We start from the raw sequence: 12,236 nt of genomic DNA on the forward strand, positions 1-12,236 counted from the left end.
GTCGGGAGGATCCGTTGTCTGCTCAAGTAGTCTGCTACTTCGTTCTGGGAACCCTCTAGGTGTACTGCGGTCACTGATCGGACTGTTCTTTCTGCCCAAGCGAATATTTTTCCCGCTAGGTCCTGTAGTGGTTGATGTCTGGGTCCTCCCTGGTGCTTCAGGAATGCCACTGTCGTCATATTGTCGGATAGTATACGGACATGACGATTCTCTAGTATCGACTGGTTCCGCCGTAGCGCTTCCCAGACCGCGTAGAGTTCTCTGAAATTGGAGGATCTGGTCTTGATGTCTATTGGCCATCTCCCCTGGAAGATTTTCCCTTCTATGTGGGCTCCCCAACCCCACACACTGGCGTCCGTGGTGACTACCACGTATGGAGAGGCTGTCCAAAATACGCCCACCTGAAGGTTTCTGGACCGTGTCCACCACCGAAGGGACTCTCTTACTTGTTCTGGCAGCCTTAGAGGTCTGTCTAGCGACGCCTGACTTCTGTCCCACCTCGCAAGGATCTCTTTCTGCAGTGATCTTCGGTTTCTGTCGCGAACGAGCGCTTCCCTGGATCTTGCCACCAGTAGGAAGTCGTCTAAATAGGGTATGATCACAATACCCTGATCTCTCAGGTAGGCCACTACTTCTCCCACCAGCTTTGTAAAGATTCTGGGAGCTGAGGCCAACCCGAATGGAAGACACTGGAACTGGAAGTGGCAGGTCCGGGCTGGTAAACTGACCGCAAACCTTAGCAGTCTCTGGGATGAGGGATGGATAGGGACCTGGTAGTAGGCCTTCTTTAGGTCTAGGGTGCACATGACGGCGTCCCAATCTATCAGGAGGGTTGCGGATCGGACCGATTCCAACCGGAATCTCTTGTACTTGACCCAGGCATTTAGAGGTTTCAGGTTTATGATGGTACGGGCCTCGCCAGACGGTTTTGTGATCGAGAACAGGGACGAATAGTGCCCTTTCCCTCTTTCTGACGGGGGAACTGGTACTATGACCTTTGATTTTACCATGTCCTGTAGATCCGTCCACATTGCGGAGTCCTCCAGGACGACAGTGGGGGTAATTTATCTTTCGGGGGGAGGTGAATAAAGCTCTATATTGTAGCCCTCCGCGATGGTTCTGAGGACCCACTGATTGTGGGTGACTCGGGACCAGTTTGTTGCGAAGTGGCGAAGTCTCCCCCCAATACCTATGGCGTCATTGCCTCCTCGATCTAGAGGTTGATGTGAATGGAGGACCTCTGTCCCTTCCGGTCTGGCTGAAGGAGCCCTTATAGGAGCCTCTACTGGACCTTGCCCGACCCCTGAACTCGGTCTGCCTCGTAGAAAAGGAGCCTCTCCGAAAGGACTGGGGTCGTCTGGGTTTTTCCTCCGGGAATCCCTTCTTTTTATCAGACACCAGCTCTAGAATGTTATCTAGGGCTGGCCCGAATACCCTCATGCGTTGGAGAGGGAGCTGTTTCTGGCTGCAAATCTTACCGATTCGGCTGACGCATCTGATAGGAATGCCGTAGCCGATTTCATGAGCGGAAGGGATGCTAGGATGTCTGATCTAGGGGTCTTGTTGGTTAGGTGCTCTTCCAACTGCCCCATCCACAAAAACATAGACCTGGCCACCGAGGTGGCTGCTATGTTGGCCCTAATGAGAGCCGCCGACGTCTCCCACGCTCTTTTTAATAAGACGTCTGCCTTCCTATCCATCGGGTCTCGAAGACCTGATGAGTCCTCGAATGGGATAGCCGTCTTTTTGGTAACTTTAGCGACTGGGACATCTATTTTAGGAATTTCCTCCCATGCCCGGGTTTCCTCAGGATCAAAAGGCAGTCTGCTTCTAAAGTCTCGGGAGAGTGTCAGTCGACGCTCTGCCTCCTTCCACTCCTCCTGGACCATCGTTTTGATGTGTTCACTTACAGGGAACACTACCTGTCTCCGGGCCACCAGTCCTCCGAACATTAAGTCCTGTCTGGGCTGTGGTTTAGGGACCTCACTATCTGCATAGTATTTCTGACTGCTTGGACCAACTCGTCCGTGTACTCCAGTCTGAATAGGTATTTCCTGCTCTGATCTTGTCTATCCCCCCGGATCTCGCCTTCTTCCTGATCCGAATCCCGGAATTCGGACTTCTCACTCCACCTTGGACGTTTGCGACTCGGCCCTGGGCTGGGGGACTGACGCCGTGCGAGGCTGGATGTAGAGGCCCGAACTTCCTCCCTTATCAGCGATCTCATCTCGGCTAGGAGGGATGGCTGTTCCTCGCCTACGGCCCTTGAGGTACAGGGTCCGCATAGGGTCTTGCTATATGCGTCTGGCAGCTTTACTCTGCATACTGGGCATCTGACCGATTTGGAGGTGGCCTTTGCCGGGTCCTTCGCCCCCAAGGGGGATTCTGTCGGGGCTCCCTTCTCCTAATACAGAAGGGGCACCTACTCAGATCTGGGTTGGGGTAATGGGTGGGAGAGGGTGGTCTGCGCTATGCGCACTTACCCCTCCGCCTGCTGGAGCGACCCCTTCCATCCTGGCGCGGTCCGCAGGGAGCTATGGACCTCCGAAGCGTGCTCCCTGGATCTCCAGAAGCGCGCTCTGTGCCTTAGAAGTGCGCGCTGTGGACCCCAGAGGCGAGCGCTGTGTGGTTTCTGCAGCGAGCGCTCTGTGGCTTCAGAAGCGCGCGCGGGATTCAAAGGCCGGCGTCTGACGTCACCGGATGTGACGCGCGGCCTCTCGCGCTAGGCCGCCTCCTCCACTTCCTGCTCTGCGCGCGGCTATGGCGGCCTCCTCCGGCCTGCCGCCGTGGGGAGCCAACCCCCATCCGTCTGCGGCGGACTGCCACTCCGGCCTCTTTGCCTGCTATGGCGGACTGCGGAGGCCTCATTCCTGCCTCCCAGCGCCAGTCGTCCGTCGGTGCCCGCCCAGCCAGCCGCCTGCGGGGAGCCGACCATCACCTGCCGTGGCGGTGAGTTTTTGGAGCCGAGAGCCTCCCATAGGGAGGAACGGCTCCCTCCAGGAGCGTCGTCCTGCTCCTGGCCTTTGGGGCAGAGGGACTCCCCACTGGAGAGTTTCGGCCCCGGGACCTCTTGACAGGGGAAGGCTTGGACTAGCCGTACGATCCCCTGAGCCCCTCCGGTAAGCTTCTCGTGTGTCCCTCCATGCAGGGACAGGAAAAACACTGAGGGAGAGGGGGTGGGACGTGACCTTTAACCTCTCGTGTGCTTCCTGTCCCTGTAAGGAGGAGGAGGACGTCCTCCATGGTGCTGTCAGGTGGACGTCCTGGAAAAAGGAGTTATGGCCCTGAGGATGCAATGACACAAAAATCCTCTTTCAATAAACATGCTTTAATAGTGCAAAAATACAATAAATAAAACCCATGAAGGTGTTTGTTATCACTGGAGTCATACTAACCCGTAGAACAATGTTACTCTGATATTCTTTCTACACAATAAATGGTTTAAGGGCAGGGGCAGACAATTTTTTTTTATTAGCATGGAGAGAAAACAATCTGCCCGATTATGCTGATCAGCGTTTAATTGGTGGGATCAATTTTACTCAAGGTGGAGAGAAAAAAAAAAAAAAAGTTTCTCCACCTTCTCCATTAAGTCAGTCCATGAACATCAGACTGCACTAGGATGTCATCTGTGTGCGGTCTGATGTTTTACACAGACCCATAGACTTGCAATGCCAATTTTGACCGGACACTTAGATCAAAACTGGACATGTCCCAGAAAAAATGTCCTCGGACCAAGGAAAAATAAAAACCCAGACATGAGTAAGCACAGCCCCATAGAATAACATGGGGATGATTCCCATCCATGAAAACCACAGAGAGCACTTGTCCAGTAAAGTCAGGTGTGTGAATGAGCCCTAAGAAAAAAAAAAAGCTGTTTTTTTTTCTCCCTTTAAAAAACAATCCCAAAATAATAATAGAAGCTAATCAATAATGGACATTTGCCCCAACATGATGGTAATGAAAAATGCACGTGCTGCAAAAAAATATAAGAACTCGCACAGCTTTCTTCACTGTTAATCAAATGGACCAGGTCATTAAGGGGTTAATTTGTATGCCAGTTCTGTTTTTGACTTGTGGCCGACTAAAGTATACCATGGGCTGGGGTGAGCAATGTTCCTGACTTACTGCATACATTGGGCACCGCATCCAGGACAGTAAGGATTAGGCCTGTTTCACATTTCCGTTTGTTGCCATCAGTCAAAATCCGCCGCTTTGCAAAAAAAAAAAAAAAAAAAAAGAAAACGGATTCCCCCCCCCCCCCCCCCCCCCCCCCCATTTTTTTCCCCATTGAATTAGTGGATCCGTTTTTTGACGGATCCGCCATAATTCTGGCGTCTGCTGACTTGAGTTGACGGACAATGAAACCTTTTTCTGGCTGCGTCAAAATAGCAGATAGCAACGGATCTGCCGCTAGCTGCCATTGGTTATAATAGTCGCCTATGGGTGGCGGATCCGTTGCCAACCGGTTTTTCACGGAATCAGGCAACGGATCCGCTTTTTGACACTGAGCATGCCCGGAAGAACTATCTTGCCAGAAATGTAACCCCAAACTCTGCTCTGGCGGCGGAAAATCTCTTGCTCTCTTTTCCCTTTAAATTTCATAACCTTGCCTCCAAAAATGGATCCTGTGACATCCATTTGTGGCAAAACGGATCCGATTTTTCACACTCTGGCGGATTTGGACTGACGTAAAAAAACTGAAGTGTGAAACAGGCCTTAGGAGGAGCATGGCTTAACTCTGGAGACAATGGAAAATATTTATTTACATATTTCTCAATTTCTCGGTTTTAGCTGTAATTTGGGACAAAATAAGATCAGTGAAATTTAGAAAATTGAGGGAGGAATTGCTGGGATATTTAATGTTGCGTGTCCCCTTAATAAGGATCTTATTGTTCTGCTGAGGCCTAGATAAGGCAGAAGCCAAACATTATACAGTTATTCCCTGATCGCAACTGTAACAATGCATGATATTTATATACCATGACAATTACACACCCTACTGCACTGTGCATGTCATACAGGACTGGTGTATTTCTAAGATGATGCCATAACCAGAGAAAGAATTTGGGAGAAAAAAAAACAAAACAAAAAAAAAAAAAAACAACTTTCTACAGACACCAGATAAATGAAGCTAAAAATGAGTTGTTAGAATATCTACCTGCAATGATTGTGTAGCTGACAGCTCTTTTCTTCAGATATTCGTAATAGGGTGGAATAACCTCTTGCAAGAACACAATGTCAGGACTGTACCTGCAGTAGCACAGATAGTAAGAACAAATTACCGATAAACTAACCCACATTATGTGTCATCAGAAAATTATCTATTGTTTAAATCAAGCTTTTATGTTAAATGTATTTAAAAAAAAAAAAAAAACAAAAAAAAAAAACCACAACTCACTATTTATATTAAAGAATAAAAAAGCGACATCTTGTGATTTTTCATGGCCACTAGGCCTAATATTAGACTTCTACTCCCTGTTCTATTCAGCAGTGACAGACATTAGCAGCAGTACACTGACTCTGACCCTTCTGTGATGATTCTGAGACTGATGAAAGTCTATAAACTGTATATAAAAAAAAACAAACCACACCTTATTTAACCCCTTTCTGTCATGTGACGTACTATCCTGTCCATGTGCCCTGGGACTTAATACCCAGGGACGGGATAGTACGTCACAGCGATCAGCAGTGTCCACGTGGTGAGCGCCACTGATCGCGGCCGGGTGACAGCTGATTATCACAGCTGACACCCAGCACAATGTGTCAGGGGCGGACACGGACCGCCCCGACACATTTAACCCCTTGCACACCGCGATCAAACACGATCGCGGTGTACCGGGGGTTAAAGGGAAACATCGGCAGGGAGGGGGCTCCCTCCCCGCTTCCCTGAGCCCCCTACAGCAGCGCAATGTGCAGCGCTGCTGCAGGGGGCTCCATCCCTGCACGTCCCCGAATCCAAGATGGTGACGGGGACCTTCGGGGGCCTGCGGGGAGCTGGCTTCCTCATGCCTGCAAAGCGCAGGCAAGGAGGAAGCCTTGTGTAGTGCCTGTGACACATCGCTGATCTGTCACAGTGATCTGTGATGTGACACAGCAGCGATCTGTCACAGGACAGTGATGTCCCACCTGGGACAATGCAATAAAGTAAAAAAGAAAATCGCTAAATTAAAAAAAAAAAAAAAAAAAAAAAAAATATTCCCTAATAAATTCATTTTTTGGAAAAAAAAACAAAAAAACAAAAAACAAAACACAACAACAGTACACATTTGGTATCGCTGCGTCCGTAACGCCCCGCCCTATAAAACTGTCCCATTAGTTAACCCCTTTAGCGAACCCCTTAAAAAATAAAAAACAAAGCAAAAAATGATTTATCATCATACCGCCGAACAAAAAGTGCAATAACGCGCGATCAAAAAAACGCATATAAATATCCATGGTACCGCTGAAAACATCATCTTGTCCCGCAAAAAACGAGCCGCCATACAGTGTCATCAGTGAAAAAATAAAAAAAAGTTATAGCTCGCAGAATAAAGCGATGCAAAAAATAATTATTTTTTATATAAAATGGTTTTCATTGCATAAAAGCGTCAAAACATAAAAAAACGACCTAAATGAGGTATCGCTGTAACCGTACTGACCTGAAGAATAAAACCGCATTATCAATTTTACCGCACGCGGAACGGTGTAAACGCACCCCCAAAAGAAATTCATGAAACGCTGGTTTTTGTTCATTCTGCGTCCCAAAAATCAGAATAAAAAGTGATCAAAAGATGTCACGTGCCCGAAAATGGTACCAATAAAAGCGTCCACCCCCTTAGGGAAAAATAATAAAATAAAGTGTATTTATTTCCATTTTCCCATTAGGGTTAGGGGTGTGTTGGGGGTTAGGATTGGCGTTAGAATTGGGGGGTTTCCACTGTTTGGGCACATCAGGTGCTCTCCAAATGCAACATGGCGTCTGATCTCAATACCAGCCAATTCTGCGTTGAAAAAGTCAAATGGTGCTCGTTCCCTTCCAAGCTCTGCCATGCGCCCATACAGTGTTTTACCCTCACATATAGGGTATCAGCGTACTCAGGACAAATTGCAAAACAACTTTTGGGGTCCAATTTCTCCTGTTACCCTTAGGAAAATAAAAAATTGGGGGCAAAAATATCATTTTTGTGGAAAAAAAATGATGATTTTTTTATTTTCACGCCCAGGCGTTATAAACTTCTGTGAAGCCCTTGGGGGTTCAAAGTGCTCACCACACATCTAGATAAGTTCCGTGGGGGGTCTAGTTTCCAAAATGGTGTCACTTGTGGGGAGTTTCCACTGTTTAGGTACATCCGAGCCCCGACATGTGCCCATACAGTAGTTTTCTCCCACATATGGGGTATCAGCGTACTCAGGAAAAATTGGAGAACAACTTTTGGGGTCCAATTTCTCCTGGTACCCTTGGGAAAATAAAAAAATTGGGGACTAAAAGATCATGTTTGTGGAAAAAATACGATTTTTTTATTTTCACGCCCGGGCGTTATAAACTTCTGTGAAGCACTGGGGGGTTCAAAGTGCTCACCACACATCTAGATAAGATCCTTGGGGGGTCTAGTTTCCAAAATGGTGTCATTTGTGGGGGGTTTCCAGTGTTTTGGTACATCAGGGGTTTTCCAAACACGGCATGGTGTCCGGTCTCAATTCCAGCCAAAAAAGTCAAATGGCGCTGCTTCCCTTCTGAGCTTTGCCATTCGCCCAAATAGTCATTTACACCCACATATGGGGTATCAGCGTACTCAGGACAAGTTGCACAGTAACTTTTAGGGTCCTGTTACCCTCGGGAAAATAAAAATTGGGGGTGAAAAGATCATATTTTTCCACAAAAATGATTTTTTAATTATACCGCTGTACATTATATACTTCTGTGAAGCCCTTGTTGGTTCAAAGTTCTCACCACATATCTAGATAAGTTCCCTGGGGGGGGGGGGGGGGGTTGTCTAGTTTCCAAAATGGGGTCACTTGTGGGGGGTTTCCACTGTTTAGGTACAACAGGGGCTCTCCAAACGTGACATGGCGTCCGATCTGAATTGTAGCCAATTTTGCATTGGAAAAATTAGACAGCATTCCTTCCCTTCTGAGCTCTGCCATGTGCCGAAACAGTGGTTCCCCCCCTCACATATCAGCGTACTCAGGACAAACTGCACAATAACTTTTGCAGTCCAACTTCTCCTGCTACCCTTGGTAAAATAAAAAAAAATTGAACCTGAAGTATTTTTTTGTGAAAAAAAGTTAAATGTTCATTTTTTTTTTAAAAATATTAAAAAAATTCCTGTGAAGCACCTGAAGGGTTAATAAAACTTCTTGAATGTGGTTTTGAGCACCTTAAGGCTGTGTGCACATGCTGCGGATTTTGCTGCGGTTCCGCAGCGGTTTTGGCCGCTGCGGACCCGCAGCAGTTTTTGCTGCGGTGTACAGTACCATGATTCCCTATGGGAATCAAAAACCGCAGTGCAGACGGTGCGGAATTTTCCGCGCGGATTATCTGCGGTTTTCAATCCGCAGAAAGAATTGACATGTCAATTCTTTCTGCGGATTCTCCTGCGGTTTGCCATCTCCTCTATTGAGGAGATGAAAAACCGCAGGACAAAACCGCAGAGCAATCCGCAGGTCTTTTGACCTGCGGTTTCACCTGCGGATTTTACAAAATCCGCACCTAATCCGCAGCGTGTGCACACAGCCTAAGGGGGTGCAGTTTTTAGAATGGTGTCACTTTTGGGTATTTTCTATCATATAGACCCCTCAAAGTGGCTTCAAATGTGATGTGGTACGTAAAAATAAAATGGTGTTGCAAAAATGAGAACTCGCTGGTCAACGTTTAACCCTTATATCTTCCTAAAAAAAAAAATGTTTGGGTTCCAAAATTGTGCTGACGCAAAGTAAACATGTGGGAAATGTTACTTATTAAGTTTTTTGTGTGCCGTATCTCAGTGATTTAGGGGCATAAAAATTCAAAGTAGGAAAAATTTCAAAATTTTCGCCAAATTTCCGTTTTTTTCACAAATAAACGCAAGTTATATGAATGAAATTTTACCACTAGCATGAAGTACAATATGTCACGAGAAAATGTCAGAATCACCAGGATCCATGGAAGCATTCCAGAGTTATTACCTCATAAAGGTACAGTGGTCAGAATTGTAAAAATTGGCCCGGTCATGAACGTGCAAACCACCCTTGGGGGTTAAGGGGTTAAACAATAGGTTTATAGGGACCCTCAAGATAAAACTTATACATTATTAGGTCTAGTGCAGAAACTAGGGTGGTAGAGGACACACGGCTTCTCGCTTTCAAGTTTATTTTTATTCTATTTTCCTGCATTTCGAGCCTACTACAACAAAATGTCACATTTAATCTCTATCCTGTGACATCACATTGCATCTATAAGATATTCATGCTGGCGGAGTACCAGGGCAAAACTTTAGTGATCAGTAATAAATTCTTATTTTACTATTCATCAAAACTTGTGCTATTAGGCCGGATTCACACATCACATCCACAGTCCAAATATGAGTCATGATGTCCGTACTGGCCTCATGTCTCCTGATTAAACTCAACAGCTTTGTAAGACATCTGTACACCAACCTTAGTGACGTGAAGTTTGCCCACATCACGCCTGGCAAAAAAATCTACTACGTAAGGTCTCATCTGCTATTCATATTATTTATCCAAACTCTAAATTAGGGATGATCAGAACAAAAATACCGACATAATAGACTTACAAAGCCAAATAAGAACACACTCCCCGAGCTCGCTCTTGAAGGTTGGACTGGTCAATTCCATCAACATTCCAGGTAAGGAGAGTAATGTGGCTCTCGTCTTCTTGGTTCAGAGTTTTGGGACCTTCTATGACAGGTGCCTGCTTTATGACAACTGGTGCGTCTTCTGTCAAGTCAATGCTAGATAAGAAATCCAAAACCATCACTATTAATGGCACTCTGAGCACCTACTCTAACAAGTGTAGCGTTGGATGTAAAAGAAAAATAAGGCCTCATTCAGAATTCAATTTTTTTCTCCTTAGGAAGAACAAAGGACTTTTTCATTAATGCAAAAAGGAAAAGGTACTCTGATGACATCCATGGGGTATACATTTTCCCACAGAGCCATTGGTTTAATAGGTGTATAAATGTACAAGTAAGAACAATTTGTAGATTAATTGGCCTACAAGAAAATAGACATGAAAAGCCCCATAAAATATAATCGTTATGTATTGCATCTGTAAATAAAAAGAGAACACGTATGTGAAAGAACACGCATGTGAAACACAGACATTTGAATGTGACCTAGCTACAATATTTCAATTAATGGCCAATTCTTAGTTGTGCTCAGCAAAAATTTTCATGGACAAGTATGCAAAGAAGAATTAACAAAGATCATCTATGGGTTTGACTCTATGTCATCCTCCCTACTGGACCTAATACCAGACAACCCCCAAATAGGTACCGTCTACATGTTACCTAAAATACACAAAGAAGGTAATCCAGGGAGACCCATCATCTCTGGTATTGGGACATTAACTGAGAATATCTCTGGCTGGCTGGAGAACATTTTGAAACCCTTGGTGAGGCAAACACCCAGCTACATCCAGGACACCACAGACATTCTCTGCAAATTGTCAGCACTAGGTCCACTTCCAGAGGAGACAATATTGGCCACCATGGATATAGAGTCCCTATACGCCAACATTCCTCACAGAGATGGGATTGCTGCATGCAAATATTTCCTAAAAAAAAAAAAAAAAAACAAAAAAAAACAAAAAAAAACAAACACAATCTGGCCACGGAACCAGCCTTACAATTCATCTGGTTTGTGCTCCACCATAACTATTTTTCCTTTGGAAACAATATATACCAACAGTGCATGGGAAGCACCATGGGAAGCAAAATATCACCACAGTATGCTAACCTGTTTATGGCTAAACTAGAACAAGACTTTTTGGCATCCTGCACTATCATACTTCTGCTACATTGATGACCTACTAATAATCTGGAAAGGCTCAAAGGAGGACCTGCCTACCTTCCACAAAAACTTCCAACAAGTTCCACCCAACCATCAAGCTCACCATCAACTTTTCAAAATCCCAAATCCATTTTCTAGACACAACTATACACATCAAAGACAATACCGTACAAACGACTATTTACCATAAACCCACAGGACGTCCGGCATACCTGAGATGGAACAGCTTTCATCCGAGACACACACACACACAAAAAAAAAAAAAAAAAAAAAAATCAATCTACAGTCAAGCTCTAAGGTACATTCGGATCTGTTCAGACAACGAGGACAGAAAACGACAACTACTATTACTCAGAAAAACATTCCTACACCAAGGATATCATCCACTTGTAATTGATGAACAAATCCACAGAGCTACAAGGAGCAGCCTCCTGGATTACAAACAGAAGGAGGATAACAACAGGGTGCCGCTTGTGGTCACGTACAACCCTCACATGAACATTTTAAGGAAAATTGGCGCTGACCTCCAACCCATATTCCACAGAGACCACAGACTGAAAGCAATATTCCCAGAACTGCCACTGCTCTCCTACAAACAGCCTCCCAACCTAAGGAATATCCTTGTCAGATGTGCCCTCGCATCACCATCAGGGACAGACAAAGTCCCCTGTAACAGTAAGAAATACAAGACCTGTACCCACATATCACCAACAGATAAAGTCCCCATACCCAACACAAATCAAGACTATAAGATCATGGACTATTTTTCATGTACATCCTCCAATGTTGTATACATGATACAATGTACAAGGTGCAATGCAGGGATATACATAGGAGAAACGAAGCAAAAACTACAAACAAGGATGAATCTGCATAGAAATAAGATAAAAAGTGAGCTGGACACACCTGTAGGAATACACTTCTCCAGACCTGGACACAGCTTGGCAGATCTAAAAGTCCTAATATTGAAAGGTCATTTTAATAGTGACAGAGAAAGGAAAATTTGGGAGTATAATTTTATAAATGTTTCATTCTCTAACAACAGGACTGAATTTTACACCTGGATTCATGACTCATTACATGGACACAGTTCACACCTCCACAAGAAGGTCTTCAGATCTCTAATAGAACACTGCCACCTCATTTACATGTGTAACAAAAACCTTAATTTAATTTCCTTGGCCTGTATCACCTCATGTCCTGTTGTAATTTCTATTTAAATGTTGCCATCTCTTCTCAGTTATTCA

At 45.2% G+C, this 12,236-nt stretch overlaps 1 protein-coding gene across 3 annotated transcripts in view; it reads right to left on the reverse strand.

Moving 5' to 3' along the window:
- The window catches only part of TDP2 (tyrosyl-DNA phosphodiesterase 2), a 36,427-nt gene that overhangs the window by 21,216 nt on the left and 2,975 nt on the right, over positions 1-12,236 (reverse strand). For all 3 annotated transcript variants that reach the window (XM_073566134.1, XM_073566135.1, XM_073566133.1), the window contains exons 3-4: positions 9,753-9,929; positions 5,159-5,250 (exon numbers count right to left, since the gene is read on the reverse strand). In XM_073566134.1, coding sequence (XP_073422235.1) covers positions 5,159-5,250; positions 9,753-9,929 — 269 coding nt within the window. The remainder of the gene's footprint in view (positions 1-5,158; positions 5,251-9,752; positions 9,930-12,236) is intronic.

This window comes from Dendrobates tinctorius, unplaced genomic scaffold (assembly GCF_039654945.1).
Source record: "Dendrobates tinctorius isolate UK_male_01 unplaced genomic scaffold, ASM3965494v1 ptg000004l, whole genome shotgun sequence".
Taxonomy (NCBI): Eukaryota; Metazoa; Chordata; class Amphibia; order Anura; family Dendrobatidae; genus Dendrobates; species Dendrobates tinctorius.